Here is a 17785-nt window from a genome sequence, read left to right as displayed (position 1 = left end):
AGGCACCGTTGGCCACGTCATCGTTTTTAAGAGCACATGGAAAGACGGCAACACATTGTATCGGTTACGCGGCGCTCCGACGTGGGGGCGGCTAAGAATCGGGATCATTTAGGAGAGGGCCGACCTTCTTCGGCATCTCGAGTGGCTTCGATCTTATTTGGCTGGCAGGACCTTTGGTGTTTGCCCAGCTTGCTTGTTGCAACTCCAGCTGTTGTGAAATGCACTAGAGAAAAAAAAGTTGGATTGTGTCTGGCAAAGGGCTCCACGGCGGTGTGTCGATCTTTATGGCATGCATTAAATAGGTCAACGGAAAACGAAAATACACAAATCTTCCGATCGTGTAATATTGCGAGAATTCGAGACAAAAGTTGACCACAATTGTTTTCATTGCTGCTCAGGCTGTAAGATGCGCTTCTGTAGTTTACATCTAGATTGACTGTCATCATTTTTAATGTTGTGAGCTCGCATGAACTTTTACAACGAGCTGCTCCAAGTCGAACGGCAGTTGCTTTTAGGGATGAGTGTAAATAAAACAAGAGACATGATGAGTTTGAAAGGCATCATCATTCAAACATGTGCACACACACACACACACACACACGCACTTCTATTATTAGTCTTTGCCCTTCACACACATTGATGAAGCAGCAATGGCCGTCGCTAATGAGCCCCCTCCTCACTCACCGAGTCCTCCCTCCCCCAAGAAAAATGGAGCCATGTCATATATTTCCCTCTCAAGCTTTCCGGTATCGACGCCTCCTCCTCCTCTTCATCACCCAAAAAGTCCCACAGACCAAAAAGAACTCTGCTCAGTGGCTGTGTGGCGTGTGTCACCTGTACAACTTGAGCGTGAGCGTTCCGTAGACGGTGGCGAAGCCCAGCAGTCGAACCCAGCGCAGCAAGATGCAGCGGAACACGCCAGGCTGGAAATAGAGGATGCCCACCTGCAAGCACGACGGAGAAGAGCAAAGTCATGATTAGGAAAGTACAAGCCGACTGTCATCCACATCGCAGTGAAAAGAAAAAAAAAAACAAGGGCCCCAAGACTGAACCCTGTGGAACGCCATATGAGATGGGCTAGCGTGTGACTCCGAGCAAACAATGTTGAGGCAATGCTCGTAATTTTTTTGAATTCCGCATATTACAGCGCAATGTTAATGGGGATTTACATTTTTTTTTTCGTTTGTTTATATTTGCTCATATATTTGTTTCATTCTGTCCAGTACATTACTTCTGTTTTCTTCAGGAACATTACATTTGCAAACATTTTTCATTTTATGTTCTTTGTTTTTCTTTCTTTTAATTCCGGTACTGGGCGACTATTTTTTGGTGAGTGGCAGTTTAAAAAGTTCCAGATTCTTTGCTTTAACCATACTTGCTTTACCAAAGTGAGGGCTCCAAACGATGCACTTCTGAGGGGTCCTGACAACAAATAACACACCGGAGGCATTACAAAGGCATCAAAATGGATTTCTTTCCCAAAAAATGGTCATAATTATCTTTGCGCCGCAGATGTGCTGAGATTTCCCCCGTGGGATTGTTAATGGGATTAGCCGAGGCATTAATGGATTCCCGCAGGCGTCAAGCGAAAGTCGGTGGGAGTCATTTAAGGGACAAGCTCAAGTGGAAAGCACGTTCATGTGGACTTGACGCGCGTCGCTCGAACGCCACTTTCCGAACGGCGCCGATCCTCTGTTTTCCGGGATGTTCCTGAATCGACGGCAGCATGCTGGGCTTCCCTCACGGCGCAGGCGATGTCCTCGGGGGCCCGCTTGGCGCTAGGCAGCTTGCTGACGCATTCTCATCTCGGCGGGGAGCGCAAGCACAAGACGAGGAAAAAGGCAGCAGGGGGAGAAAACTCGTGACTCCCCTTTATAGTGGAAAGAAATAAAGCACAGAAGCAGGGAAATGGCGAGCTACTTGAATCCGTTACCTGTACTTGAGTAAGATTTTGGTAAAAAGTCGTTTTCCATTCAATTACTTGCAGACATTTTGGTCTCATTTGTCTCAGTAATCGGTAAAGGAAGAAAGTTACCTTTTCACGGTAACCGTGGCAACACTGCTATAGATATGACGTGTTGGTGGTCCAAATCCAAGCGGGTTCTCCCTTTGGACTCTCAGCTCTCATCAGATCATCTGATGGCATGACAAAAACCCTCAAGCGTCCCCCTGAGCGTCCTCGTGGAGGTCAGAGGTCATCTTCCAGGAGAGACAGTGAACTTTCCAACATGACGTTGTCCTTTCAAGCCTTTCATGAATAATCCATGCTAAGTGGCGTCGAGTTTGCGCGAGGCTTTTTGTACGGAACGCAGTGGTGGCAAGTAATCGAGTACAAATACTCGGTGACTTTGCATTTGCGCAAGAAACATACAATAGCGTTTGTTTTGTGGTTTAACAGCATTCTTTCTTACTTTGTACATGTCCACTTTTCAAGCTGAAGTCTTCAGTGCTTGAACTTTGCAACTAAATTGCCGCGATTTAGTTGCGCATTGCAACTTTCTCCCAAAGTGGTGACGGATCCTTTTGCCGAACAGAGGATGACGAAAGCATCCAAACGGGCATCTGTTCGGCCCTCGATCAACACCGGGACGGGCCGGGCCTCGTCATGGACAGCTGCCGTTAGCCGCTAATGGCGTTTGTCTCAACCCTCAGCTGGCGGCATCCTGAGACGCGGCCACCGGGGACGTCGGCGTGACGCACGCCGGCCAGCTGTGGCGAAGGCAGCTGGCGAGCCCTTTTTCTGTCTCGGAACATTTTCAAAAAGGCACGCTCAAAGTTTGCCATCCGTTTTGACGAGCAACCAAGGCGAGCCGTTTACTTTCAGAAACACAACAAATAGAAGTGAAATACACGCGACGTCTTGGGCCGTCTAAGAACGCCGTGCGCAAGATACCAGATCGGGTTCAAAGCAGTCCCTGCCCGCCCTCGCGGTTGTTCGAAACGTCCACTTCCGAGACAGTGCCAGGATGAGTACGCCGCACTCAAATGACCACCAAAGTCGCCAATCGAGTACGCCTCGCGGTACAATCCGTCAAGGCAGTTGTGAAGGGATTGTTGGCCAAGAAAGCGCGACTGACTGCTTTACTAGGTGACGGGATGAACATTCTGCGTCTTCTCAGACGGCTCACGGTGGCAAAAAGCCTCAGTGGGCTCTTCTTCCGTGGAAAGCGAAAATTAAGGGAGGCGGGTGGTGTGTGTGTGGGGGGGAGGGGCATACCAGGACATTGTCGTCAACCTCTATTCAACCTTTGCGGATGATCTCGACGTGGATGAGTGAGACTCTACAAAGCCATGCTTCATCTCCTGCTCATCCTTGCGCTTCCTGTCTATTTTACCGGGAAAAAGAAAAAAAGCGTCCGTTTGTCATCTGTTTTTCTTGGAAGCCGAAAATCAAGTGTGAGTCAGACGCGGCGAGATACACAAGGTGACGTCGTCCGCCTCCTCTGTTCATTGCAGACTTGCTTCGAACCGGCACTTCCTGTCTTAGCGAGCGGGAGGCGGGAGCCCAAAAAAAAGAGGAGGAGGGTAATAGCGATTGATCCATTTTTATATGAAAGCCGACACTGGCTGCCACGCGGGAGCGGGGTGGCTGGGGGTTGTTTTTCCGGAGAGAAGGTAATGGTTTCTGCATCCCTGAGGTGGGCCGAGTGTAAATTACACCCGGCTCGATCCCGGCGCCTGCCTGCCTCCCACTGCTCATCACTTGGGAGATTTTTGCCATCTTCTCGCGGGTCGAGGAAAGAACGAGTCGGCCCCAGACCTAACAAAGACGAGAGCTCGGGTAGGCGGGCGGCGAGGTCAGCCCGGTCTGTGGGGGGCGGGGGGGTCGCCAGGAGCGCTTAGGAGAGCCAAGCGACGACTCGCTGGCGTTCACGGAATGTCGGCTCAGGCGACGTCATCCATTCAGACAAAATAGTTTGTCATGAGACCACCAGGAAGCGACACCTCAGTTTTCTCACAAAGACTTTGGTAAACCTCGAGCCGCAGAAGACTTTGAGAAGATTTCGCCGCAGTTCCGTTTTGGCCAATGTTTCCTTTTCCAACACGCTTGTGGTTGTCCTGAGGCTAATATTGAGAATAATAGAAACAGCTGCGACACAACCGTCAGGAACATGCGCTACCCCACCCAAACTCCTCTGGACTTTCAGTTTTTAGGCAATGCAATCGGGGCGACCGGACGCACCCGGGCTCGTCAGACTTGCCGAAGAGCTCATCTGGAAGTCAAATCGCTTTCTGACCACCTTTCCTTCAACTTCAACCGATCGGGTTCAAAAACACGCTTCCAAAAATGAAATGATCTCATTTTCAAGTGAGACACAAATAGCGGCTCATGTATCCGACATCTCCATCTTGGTGGCAGGGGGAGGGGCGAGTGTTTGGGTCCAAGTTATTGGATGAGACACAATCCTTGGGGGGGGGAAAAGAAATCTGCGTGCTTCATAAAGCCACAGGAACAGGATGTAATGTGTCTCCAGCTGTTAAATAAGAGCGGAATTATTGCAAATAAAAGCGTCGGCGGGCGTCTATTTTTAGACTGGCAGTGATGCGTCTCAACATGGCAGCCGACTGAGGCTCTTGTGGGATTCGCGACGTGGAAACGCTCCGGGCGGGGCGGAGGGATCAATCTCTGCAGCGTTGCTGCATGCGTGGAGAAGCGCTTTTATTTTTATTTTTTTCTCCCCCCACCTTTACCTTGTTCTCCAGATGATAGCCGCTACCTGCGCCAAGCTTGCGTTACACGACTAAACGCTGCACAAATTGACAATTGGCCTTTTGTTCCGTCATTTGTAAGCGTCTATTTTTAGCAGGAGGCGCCATCATCCCTGCAGCAGCTTTACACACAGGAACCCCCCCGACATCCGCTCCTCTATTCCACTCCTCCTCAGCCAATAATACACTGCAGGTCCAAATGCTGAGTTTCCGTTTAACGCCGCTACAGTCTTCCCAGACTGCATTTCAGACCTTCAAGTGTTTTTTTTTAAATGGGTTTTTACAGGCCAATCTGAATTTCAAGTGCCGTACCCTCAGTGCAGTACCACCATTTCACCACAACATGCCTGGCAGCACTGAGCTATACTCAAAGACATGCAGCATAATTCAAGCCAAAAGAAAAGGCAGAGAAGGTGCCCAATTATTCAAAGTCTTTTGCACAGCGCAGAGAGAACAACAAGCTTTTGTTACTCACATATTTGGATCACGAAACAAGTTCAAATTCAAATTCACCCTTTGTATTAAAATTGAAGTGTAATCAATTGTAAATATTGAGTGAATGAAACATGAACGTGAGTTTCTGCGCGGCGCGTCCTCGTAAGAGAAGACAAAGCTGCAGCCAAATGTTGGCGTGGACGACTCAAGTCATCCCAAATCAACTGTCACCGGTTCTGATTGGTCGTCAATCTCCGGCGGTTGGAAGTTGAATGCATGTTCAGTTTGATGAACACAGCCCAAATATGTATCAAAATGGAAAAAAACGGAAGAAGGAAAGAAAGTGAGGAGGAAGCAGCACGAGCACCTTCTCAGCAGATGGTCATCCCGACAGGCTGCCGCCTTCACGGGCCAGCGATGTGCGCAGCGCTTAGCAGGCGGCCACCAGCCACTTCATCACACACACACACACACACGCGCACACACACACGCGCACTTTGGCCGCCAAAGGCCTGCTTACGTCAGCTCGGCGCAGCTGTCAAAAAGCTCATTTATTGAAATTGTTTTGGAGTGACCGGGCGCTTCACGTGTGGAACTTTTATTCGAGTCTTGCGGTCAACGTGAAATGTACTCAAATTTGTTCTCTGACCAGGAGGAATTTATTTGTAAGATTTCCCATTTTTTGCCCCGTCTTGAAGTGTCTTCAAAGGAGGCGTGGCCTAGAGAGTAACATCAGAGGCTCGGAATACTTCATGCCCCTCGCGAGTGTTTCCGTTTTGTATTGACGTGTTTGGCTGCGTGTCCTGCTCAATAAACTGCAGAGAGCGTATTGGCGACAGCGGCATGGAAAGCCCAAATTCTTTTCAAATGGGTCAGTTTGTCCTGCATCAGAATTGGCCAATGAGGCACGTCCGACAAAAGGATGGACACGATTTCAGCGTGAAGCGCAAATCCTGACCGTGAGTCAACCTGACAAACACACACGTGTGCGCATATCGACACGTGACAATATTTGGGAGCATGCGCCTTAAGGAAGGCTTTACCGGGAAGTAGAGAAGCAGCGCTCCGCACAAGATGGCCTCCAGCAGGACCAGGCCCGACGCTCGGATGCTCTGCGCACAAATCAAGCATGCGCAATTGATGTTTTGGCGACAAATATGACACGAGCGGAATGTGCCAACTCAAGAACGGTGGTACCTTGTTGCGTCGGAAGCGGTAGACCAGCACCATGCTGACGAAGACCACCAGGACGCAGAAGCTCTGGAAGGAGATGACGGCGGCGCGCAGCGCTCCGTCCTCGCGCGTGGCGCACGGCGTGTCGTCCTTGCAGAAGGCGCAGCCCGGCCGGCACGGCAGGCAGTTGCCGGAGGACGCCTCGTCCGCGTTGGGCCCGCTGTCCCTCGCGCCGGCCCCTGGAAAGAGGAGGGTGCGCGGCCGTGTGACGGTTGGACGGGAGGCTGGAGTTTGCACCGGGCTGATATCGTCGAATCGGGTGGTGACATCAACACCCGCTGTGTTTGACATTTTTTGTTTGACATTCCAGAGGGCACAAATCAGTACATTCGGACTTACTCGTAAAGCCGACGACGGCCAATCGCTCGGGGTGGTAGAAGCCGTTCTTGCAGTGACACTTGTACTTGTCCAGAACGAAGCCGTGGCCGCGCGCCGGCAGACACTGTGAGGACAAAAGCAACGACAACAAAAATCCGTCATTGGACATTTTCCTGCGTTCCTCGCATGGCCACGTTCAGGAGTGATTGTTATGCCAGACAACGCGAGCGATCACGCAGAAAGGAGCTTCCGTGTGACTTCAGCACCGATAGGAAAACGACTCAGCTGCACCGGCTGCCAAATTACGAGCCCTAATTCATCTCTCATTTAAGAAGCGGCCCATTTGCATGAGAGCCGGTTCCTCTCATTCCTGGCGAGACACGGCGGTCATCTTCGGTCGTCACTTGGCGGCAAACCGGACATCTTGAGAGAATCGCCGACCGCCGCCAAGGCCAAAGGTGCTGGAATCAATCAGATGTCGTTTGTCCAACTGGAAGAGCAGCTAACCAACGAGCTGGCCGGCTGACTAAGCAAACGACGAGCGACGCGGCCAACTTGAGACTGCAAGCGAGCAAGTTTCCTTTCGAATTAGTGATGACTCAACAAAGTTCGCTAACTGGCCGGCAAACCAAATGCATAACTGACCGACCGACGAACTGAAAAAACAACCCATTGAGTCACTAGCCGACAAACAGACCAGCAACCAACTAACTAGCTGACCACAAAGTGCAAGTTTGGGTGTTTTTTTTTTGGTTGTTTGTTTTTTTTTTTTTAGTCAGACCGACCACAAGAACTTGCAAAATGGTGACAAGCGACGTAGGTGGAGCGAGCCTTCAGCTCCACCTGCCAAAGTCGATCGGCTCGCCGCGTGGTGATGCCGGCGGAGTCTTGCGTGTGTGTGACTATGCGCGTGAAGAGGAGAGCCAGGAATAGTCCCCCCCCCCCCCCCCCTTCCCGGCCGACTGAGGCGAGGATGCGCAGGAAGCGGCCCAGACGAACATGAGCTGCGTGTCTTCTCAACCCGGTGACGACTAACAGTGGCCAACATGCGCTGACGTGAAAAAGAAAAACCTCACAGAGGAGGAGGTGACGGATTTTGGATTCATGGTTAGCTCAACATACAAATCTCCGATGTGCCTTTGGCATTGACACATTCTTGCGGTCTATTTTCTTTTTTTTTTCACTCGAGCACGCTTTGACGCAAAGGTCGTTATTTTTCATTTCTTGGCGTACGCCGCTCATCAATTGCCATTCGCTGCAGATGCTTTTTGATTTTTGACAGCACACAAATACAAAGGAATATTCTTATCTATGAAAACATTTTTACAAGAATTATATGTACTTTCTTGCACCACTCAAAACTGAGTTGAAATCGTCATAATAAATCTTTAGTGATGATAACATTGAACAAGAATTTTCATCATTATTACGACAATACCCGATGGGCCAATAAAAAAAAATGCGCAACACAGATTTATAGGTAAAGACAACAACAACAATAATCGTCATCGTCATCGTATGTCGCTACCGGTACGATGAGTGACGCAGGCAGTGACCTACTTTTTTAGTGGGCGGCACACAGCGCCGTTAATCATATTTGATGGGTTTCAGTTGTTCGCTCGCAACTGATATTGTTGCGCGAGCCACGCATGAACATATTGTTCATTAAGTCCATACATGATTGAGAAAAAGCAGCGAGGCCGCGGAATGCGTTTGCATTCAATTAGCATGTTTGCCAGCGCGGCCGCTAACATTTTGACACCCTCGCTTAAGCGACGGAAGTGTCGGAAGATTCCAAATGGCAGCTCCGTCACCCCGGCGGCGTCCTAGTCTGCATCCCGGCTGTGGCGGCTGTCAATCAAACGGGCACCCATTTGCCGGTTGCCATGGCGACGTGTGCATGCGCGTGCGCGTGCGTGAGAGGCGCCAAGGTGCTCAGGGTTCCATTTCAGGTTTTTCCTCCAATCTTGTGACCACAGAGCTTGCTCGCTCAGGCTTCTGCTGCTTTTTAATTATGTCCCCGCACTAAAGGTGGCCGGCGCTCACGTTTTCCTTGTGATTTGCCGCTAATTGAGCTGCATCTTACGAGCGTAGAGTAAGGCGGCTTCTCCTGACTTCAAACGGACGTTCTCCAGCGTCACCTCTGCGTGACATGAGACGAGGGAATAAAACCTCCCAGTCACGCTAATTGATGCCGAGGGCAGCGTCGTGGTCTTCCTCTTCTACCTGAACAGCGAGCTTCTGCTGGCTAATTACGACTTGATGCTTCTTGAAAAAGACACCGGTGGGAAGTACAAATATTTGCTTCCTGTCCTGAGGTCGTTTTTTCAGACTCGACTCACTTCACAACAACTAGCAGTTTGGCCGTGGACAATTCTTATCAAAGTCTTCATTTGCCTTCATGTTTGACTTTTGCTCATCTGTAAAGTGAGCATTCTAGTGCTGATGAACAAACACAAGCTTGCTTTTTGCCCCATTTTTTTCCTCAAGTACTCAAATACTCAAGTACAGAGTGAGTGCTTTTGCAGCCCACCAACCACAAGACACACATCGAAGCTTCCAGTCGGGCACAGCAGCTAATCAAGCTCTAATGGGCCTCTGTAGATATTTGTAATGTTCAACACAAACCCCGAGGATCATGCAATAATTACAGCACGAATGACAGCACACACAAAAGGAGCTAAAATGGAGAACGTGTGTGTGTGTGTGTGTGTGCAACCTGTGAAGTGCCAGCTCAGGATGTGCATAAAGGCACCGGGGAAATTAGCTGCTGTTTATTTTAAAGGGGTTGTACATGCTCTGGTAAACCCTGCAGCAGCTTCTCATGACACCTCATTAGATGCACACACACACACACACGCGCACACACACGCGTGAACGCAAACGCAAATTGCACTAATATGACACTCCGGCAAAAGGGGAAGTTGCATGTGAAATAGTCATTCCCGCTGATACCGAGCTTGATTTTTCAGGCCTGGATTGATGTGAACAGAGTGGATACTACACGACTGTAGCGTATCTGTGACGGAGACTGAATGCGTGTGGCTTTGTTGAGCGATGCTGTCCGTTGTGGCCAACGGCAGGTGGTCGAAGAATATACTCGCGTTTACTTTCTTTGTCCAATCCAGTGTCAGGCCTGCGCATTACAATTCCTCCAACCTGTCGTTGGTAAGCGACAGATTGAATTAGCTAGCGATATTTTAGCAGTTAAGATGGTTGTGCTTTGCAATCAGCATATTTAGCTTCTTCACTTTAGCTTCTTTTATCCCAAATTTTGGACATACTCTCTATTTTCCGTACTGGCCCGTGCTTACTGCCACCGAACATCCGTCTGGAAAAAAATCACTTTCAGTCCTGAAACAAGCCAAGCAGCAATAGCGGCCGCACGCTAGCACGGACTAAATGGCTAAAAGGTCTTGAAAAGGAGGCCAAGCAGCAGGAGGCCACCGGCGCTCCAGTGGCTTGTTGTACAAACACGCCAGTCTGGGAAAAGGAGCTGCGCCTTGACGGCAAACTCAAACGTCTCCGTTCCATTTTCTCAGAGGCATGAGAGTGCTCATCTCTTAGTTTTCGTCTCGCGACTCCCAAGATAAACCTCAATGGAGCTCTCTAGCGGTGTTATTTTTTTTCTACTTTTCCACTCGCATGGGAACAATGTTTGCTTTCAATGACGACAGCGAAATTCGGGATGGGACCTCCAGCCTCGAATCAATTTTGCAAGTGGCTGAGTTAGCATATTGCTAACAGCATTTTTTTTGCTGTTGGTTACAAGAATGAGTCGTGGCTTATCTTCTCTTTGTGCCAGCCTCAAAAGCAACTTAGAGTCTCAAATGAAAAAGAAATTACAGGCAAGGTGTACTTTTGTCTGGTGTTAGCATGAGCTAAATTAGCATCTTTTCTTAGTCACGTCTCAATGTCAGCAAAGCATTGCCTGAGCCAATGTGAGCAAGCTCTTGATTAAAAAAAACAAAAAATTTGAAAAATACTTTTTCCTTCTGTAATTCTTCGAATTTAAGTAAAGGAGTCAAATCGCTACTTCTGACTTGATCTCAGTCATCTCTTGCACAAGTTCTTTGACGGACAGAGGACGAGTACTTTTGCCACAAAGTGCGACAGACTCCCTTGCGGGAATGGCGGCCGCTCGACGCTGCTGCCAACGTGTTTGCGCAATGGCAAATTCCCCAGACAGCAAAAAGAAGATATTTATCTCGTAAAGGCACTGGCGGGCTCCGCAGATTTTTGCAGAGTAAGTGACGAGGGAATACTCCGCCGTTGTAAAACACACAGACGTTTGCTCGGCTAATGTCGCTAAGCTAACGGAGCAAAGATGAAGATCGACAAGGATGATAAAAGTGATACTTTAGGAAAGTTTGCTTAGCGTAATGCTGACAATGCAAAAAAGATGACATTTCCCTTTCATTTCGATTGACAAGACCTCAAAACTGAAAAGGTATTCATCATTCTTATAATTGAGTCCGCTATGAAAGAATGTGATCGCGTGTGTCGTATTCAAGCAGCCAAGATGCAGACAACAGTTCATTGGGTTGGCTACTGACGTAAAACACAAAAAAAAAACATCCTATAAATAGAATTTATTTCCGTCTCCTGGAATAAATTACTGGCTAAATCTAAAATTAGCACCTCAGGTAACAAGAACAACACGTTCCAGCCCCGGTGCTAAAAATGGCTAATCACGGGGCACAATTGGGATCAAAATGGCCGCATTCTCGATCCGTTTGTTCTCGTGGCCGTGCAGATAAAGGCTTCAAAAGCGGCACGCGTCTTTTGTGTTCTTATCGAGTTGAAGGCAACAGCTCGCCGAGGTTTACAAAGACGTAAATCCTGCAGAGAAAGCGCTGGGTCGCCTTGTGTCCGTTTGCTTTGTTGTTTTTGGCGGAATGGTCGCAACAATTTATCTTTTGCGGCGATCCTTGATGCATTTACAGGACAGCGTTTGCGCGTCATTGATCGTGTTCCGAAAAAGGCTTACATGATAGCCAACAGGCTAATGCTTTGTAGCAGGCGCAATAAAATCGCATCGACAATAAATAATCCATAAAAAAATAAAGTGCTTCCGCGATATGTGATACATGCGATTATTTGATTGGCTTTTTATCGCAGTCAGCCAAAGATGCACCTTTGCAATAAACGTGCTGTCTACTCAGCATTCCTAATTTGCTGAGGTAGAGGAAGATTGCTGCAAAGGAGACGCGTTTGAAAAAATAACGTCATTCAATAATATCTGCGGCTTAAAAAGGTCATAAATGCGAACATCATCACGTGTTAGCGTTAGCACGAAGCCAGCGGACGAAAGGCGAAGCTCTGTGTGAATACGCAACCTGTCGCTCATTCTGTTTCGTTTCAAGTCGGAAAGACATCAAACAGCTTGATGCCGCTCACGCCTGAACAATTGTTCGCCACTTTCCAAAGTGCGGCTTATTGTGAAGTCAGTTGAGGCGAGTTCACGACCAACAAACTCGCTCGCCACTCGGATATTTTTGTCATCGTGGCCTAAAAGGTGACTTCTACTCGACTAACGAGCGTGTTGAGCATTTTGAAGGCGTCAGGCGCCGGTCTCGCGATCGCGACGTCTTTCGTCACGCGGCTGTAAGCAAAGCGCACTCCCGACACTTTGGCGCGTCATTACAGCGCAAAGACGGACGCAATCGACAACGCCAACAATCTACTTCCCGTTCTTCTTCTTCTGCAGTCCATCCACGCACACACGTCTCGGTCATTGACTGTCCACAGAGACGTGGAAGTACTCAGACAAAAGAGGGGGGGGGGGGGGGGGGGGTGATGAATTATTGAAAGGGGGCTCGCTGCAATCCATTACATCACATGCATTATGAAGCATCTGATCTACAGCGAGGTCTGAAATCACGGCGCGGCAGATGAGCCGACAAGTGGACATCGTAGGATGAGCGGCGCGTCATATTGACTAGTTGACGTTTGTAAAAGAAAAATACATGGGGTGGCGTCATTTGCAATGAGACAAACTTTATTTTTGCCAGGCCTGATGTGCGTGCCACGTTTTCATGCCTATTTGGACCCTCACATGTGGTCTCTTCTCAAATAAAATAAATTGACTTAACTAAGTTAAGTTTGTTTTTATCTTCACTTTTATCGAGATTGTTAACCCAGCATACTTTCATTTTCCATGAGTCTATCATCGGATTTCCGTTAGCCAATAAAGGGCAGGTACGGCCACGTGAGATGCAGCTCGCCATGTCATCGTGAAAATGTCTCGAGCCACAAGGCCTACTTGGATTGGAACGAGACATTCGCGTGTGTGTGTGTGAGAGAGAGACAGCTGATAGCGTTTGGTTAAGTGGCATTTGCCGTGTAATGCGATCGCGCAGGAAGAACGATGCGGGCGCTTCTCGGGTTTTACCGCCTCGTTGTCATTTAGAGGAGCGGTGACTGTGTGTGTGTGTGTGTGTGTGTGTTGTCCAAGGTTCCGCTTTAAGAGAGAGAGGATCAATGCTCTGTCTGTTACACGCGCACGCACACTCACCTCCATAGTGGTCAGGTTGCAGCGATGGGTTCCAGCAAACCAGCCATCAGTGGCGCACTGGTCGATATCAACATCCTGGAGATTAATGTCGACTCGCACCACGCCCCTGCAACACAGCAGGCCAGCGTCAACCGGACGGTGTCCAGTAGCGATGAAAGGCAATATGCAATATGAGTGTCACATGCCAAAGGTGTACAAAAGACAGTTCAATTCGCTTTTCATTCAACATGACAGTCAAATAAGAATATCAAACTTATTATTGTGTAATAACACTTGACTGACTTTCTCGCGACACCACACCAACATATCACCACACCATGATGTGTTCCTGAAGGTATAGAGGAGCCAGGTAACTCCACTCGGCTCCACTCAAGCCCTATTTAAGTCGAACAGTGTCGTAACAATGTAATAAGAGTGTAACAACGCTGGCCCTCGCTGCCATGTTATGCCACTGCAGGTGTACGGCAGCCAGTTAACTGCAGTCGCTTCCCGGTGGACACCAGGCGACTCGGAGGCCAGCTTGCGTCTGTTATTAATAACTGCAGCTGCCAGGGGCCACTGTGACCTGGCTCTATTCCACCACACCGCTGCTTGCCTGACTGCCTGCCTGCCTGCTTGTTTTTTTCTTTCCTTCCTTCGCAGAGAAATTACTTCTCTTTCACTTGCCCGTTTTGCAATAACAAGAGTAGACACAAAAAACAGTCTGTGCTGTGAAAGACAACCACAGCGTTGTAGACCAATCTGTTTCTTTCTTTTTTTTTTCAACCTTTAAGCAATATTGGGGATGACGATGATGCTGGGTTTGTGATGCGTCAATCTTTGGAAGCAGGATTATGCATTGCACTTGGACACTCTGACAGTCTGAGAATGGTTACACAGTAACTGCATTTGATTGGTGAATGATTGTTTTGAAAATGCTTTTGAAATAATATTTTGTTGAATTTTTAACGACACAATACTTAGCGTGCTTTTTTTGTTTAATATTGGAAATACACACAATTTTAAAGAACAACTAAAACTAATAAAATCCCTAAAACACTCAAAAACTAACAAACTCACTCTGAAAGCTCATTTTAAAACTAACAAAACATGAAAATAAAAGTTAATAAAATGAAAATTCAAAATCCGTTACAACAGAACTCCTATCAGGGTAATAGCTTTACATATGCAAGAAAAGTGTCTGCAAACTCGGGACAGGTTTGAAAGCAAACATGGTGAAGCAGCATTTAGCTGTTATGCTGCATGCAAATGGAGTAAGTTGCCAACAGAATTAACGTCAGCCCTCCCTATAATTGCTTTTAAAAACGTTTTTCCCCTAAATTCCTTTGATGAAGCAAGAAAACGAGGCGCTTTGTTTGCGTGAAGCACATTGAGTTGGCGTGTGTATCAACTATGCGATGGAGATTTTTTGCGCTGGGCCCCTTTTTGCAGGCTCACAGTCACTGAATGACGGACAGAACGACAAAAGCCGGCGTGCCCCAATGACCCGTTAAAGGTTTCAAGACAAGAACGAGAACGTGGTGCATTATGTCCGTAGCAATATCAATGCAAAAAAAAAAAAAAAAAAAAGCAGCGTGTGTGTGTGTGTGTGTGTGTGTGTCTTCCCTGAGGAAAATATCTCTTAAGTGACAGAAATGCATTACACTGACAAGCGGAGGGGAAACGAATGCGCCGTGTGGCCGGCGGGCAGGCCGCCGCCATTACAACGCGACCCCGGGTCCTTTTATTGAGTCCTGTCGCCGCTCATCAAACAGGACACGGCGCCGGTGGCGAAGACGCTGTCAAAGCAAAGCAAATAAAGACCGCCTTCTCCTTTGGATTCTTTCAGCCGCCACATTACGTCATATTCCTTGACACTCATTAAAAATTCCTCCGCCGGCGTCAAGATCGGAAGACGAGCGGGATCCACGTCAAGTACCGATGCAAACGCAACGTGACACGGAGGAGAAATCAGGCGGCCGACGGACGGCTCGATGACGAGCATTGACAAGGAAAAAAGATAAGAACTAAAAATAAAATAGATTGTCCGGAACAGTTCATAAATCCTATTTAGCAATCAGCAACCCAACTCGGGGTGAAGGATTCATGTCAAAGTCGGTTTCCTTCCAATTGTAATTTGGAACTTTTTCTGAACTTTGAAAGGGATCAATTTGAGCCCCAATTTGACAAAAGCCATCAAATGCTTTTCGAATCCCTTCCACCGAGTTGTGTTTATCCCCAGAACAGGACAAAGCCGCCGAAATAACATCCAGGTGGCCAATCCGGGCAAACGGAATGACATCATCATACGGTCAGATTAGCGACATCACGAGACGGAGCTCGCTTGGTTAGCGGCGACGCTCTGGCCTTGCTCGTGGATGGCCTCCACCAGAACAGATGCTGCCGACGACCCCTGCCCGCTCCGGGGGTCCCGCACCACTCAGGCTTCGCTGACGACTCCGCTGCAAAGTCAAGCATGAGGGAAGACCGTTCTGCCAACTAATTCAACAAAGTTTTCAAAACCAAATGAAGACGAGCTGGTCTCACTGGATTTAAAATGATTTGGGTGCGAGGTGAGCCCATCTGCCCGTCAATATTTCATGCTTGTAGACATGATTTAGCGCACAAAATGATATATTGGACCTCAATTTGAAACAGCGGCTGGCGAAAACCGGCAGTTTCCAACGTCCCCCCGCCCCCAAAAAAAGTCACCTTGCACACTGCAGCATCATCACAAACAACAGGAAGGCATTAAATAGCCGAAATCAAGATGGCCCGTGCGAGGTTGTTGTTGTACATCTTTCATTATTAATTCATTGTCGCATTGATTGCGCATTCAGCAGGAGGGGAGCGAGCGGCGAACGGCGGGGACCGTCTTGGAGCACTCAAAACAAAAGACACCGGACGCAGGAATGGTTCACGACGGATGATGACTCAACTCAATCACGACCGGAGCATGTTGCTACTTGGAAATCACATTCCATAAGATTGCACTTTATCAAAACGTGGAACGAAATGAAATGAAAAACTTCGGCTCACACTTTCAGTTGAAAGGTCACCGTGCTCGTCAGTACGGCCCTGATTGGAGTCGTTCCTTGCTGAGGATAAAGAACATATAAGGGCGAGTACCGTTCGGTTCGGTCTTCACGCTTTGTATTCAGTCCGTGAATCAAAGGATTACAAGCGCGCAACATCCATGCTATTTAGCGTTAGCATGAAGCTAGCAGATAGCGTGTTATTGCGCAACAATTTCCGTGCTATGAAGCGACTCTGACGCAAAATCGTGTAATCGGGCGTCCCTAATTGATGCCAAGGTGACTGGAAGGGACTTTTATCCAGATGAGTATTTCACGAAGCGCAAACGACTTTTGCACGCAACTGAATGTCTCCGTTATGTTGGCATTGCGTCGTAAAGGACAATGTAATGATTTCATTGTCGCCAATGGCTGTTTCAGGGAGGGGAAAAAAAGAAAGCAGGAGATGGTTCTGCTGCTCTTCAAGCCTAATGGCACAGGGGGAGCAGGTTGGTTGACATCAAACAATCCAAAGCGCCACCTTTGCGTCACGCCATCGATCCGGTTGGCCAACTCAACAACAACAATAAAACTCTTCTTTGGTACAATTGAAGGATGTTGGAGGCGCCAATTAAATCCAACCGGCGCTTTGGCAAATGAGCCGGCGTGAAAGCGCTGGCACTTTCCAGACAATAGCGCGCGGGCTAATTAAGCATCCGATTAGTCGGCGAGCAAAGTGAAGCGGCTCCGACCGGCCGGTGACGCCGCGCACCTGATAGGCGACGACTGGACAATCACGGCAGGTTTGGACTCATTTGCAATCGGCGCCGGCCTGCGAGCCAGCCAGAAGTGTATCAATTAAACATTCATTGAAGAGCCTACACACACACACACAACCAGTGATGTGGATTAATTATTCATTGAGAAGATGATGTTGGTCAGGCGTGTATGGAGCTCGAACGCTCGCCGCAGCATCACTGGCATAAACATCACACATTACACCAGAGGCAAAGAGGAAAACACATCAAGCCAAATATCATTTATAAATTTTACCTCTGCAAGTGTGACTCATGCCCTCATTGAAAAATGCTTCTGTGTGAGAAGCAAGTTTGGGGGTGGAACAATGAATTACGCCGGGAGCAAGAGGTTTCCGCCGCGGCTTGGGCTATTTATAGCCACCAGTTCAAACCCGCTCCATTTGGGGCGGGGGCGGGGGGGGGGGATGGAGGGGGGGGGGGTGCAACGGCAAGTGCCGCGATGTTTTCGGAGACGTATGAGCTCCTCATTACACATGACGCTGGCTTGGATGCCAGATTTGGATCTACAATTAATGTAGACGAATGCGAGACACTCGTCGAGCTCATTTGATAGACTCCAAGATTGACATTTTCCAGAGATTTCTCCAAAATAAAAGACAAATAGAATCTACAACGATACCACCTCAATGGTAAGACAACAAAGTAGAATTTTCCAAACTTAGCATTAGAACCCAAAATGCTTCCAAGGTCAATTTCATATGATCAGAATTGACAAATGTCGTCATTCTTGGCTTACGCCATGGAGAACTGGTTCTCGTTTA

The 17785-nt window shown here is 48.3% G+C and overlaps 1 protein-coding gene across 4 annotated transcripts in view; it reads right to left on the bottom strand.

The window, feature by feature from the left end:
* Positions 1-17785, bottom strand: part of gpr158a (G protein-coupled receptor 158a) — a 31519-nt gene that overhangs the window by 9086 nt on the left and 4648 nt on the right. For all 4 annotated transcript variants that reach the window (XM_088282423.1, XM_088282424.1, XM_088282422.1 and 1 more), the window contains exons 5-9: positions 13214-13319; positions 6718-6820; positions 6343-6557; positions 6189-6257; positions 835-944 (exon numbers count right to left, since the gene is read on the bottom strand). In XM_088282423.1, coding sequence (XP_088138549.1) covers positions 835-944; positions 6189-6257; positions 6343-6557; positions 6718-6820; positions 13214-13319 — 603 coding nt within the window. The remainder of the gene's footprint in view (positions 1-834; positions 945-6188; positions 6258-6342; positions 6558-6717; positions 6821-13213; positions 13320-17785) is intronic.

This window comes from Idiotropiscis lumnitzeri, chromosome 19 (assembly GCF_059441095.1).
Source record: "Idiotropiscis lumnitzeri isolate Australia: NSW breed Sydney's pygmy pipehorse chromosome 19, RoL_Ilum_1.0, whole genome shotgun sequence".
NCBI classification, from domain to species: Eukaryota; Metazoa; Chordata; class Actinopteri; order Syngnathiformes; family Syngnathidae; genus Idiotropiscis; species Idiotropiscis lumnitzeri.
Note: the sequence above shows the minus strand (reverse complement) of the source record. Positions and strands in the feature narration are given on the sequence as shown.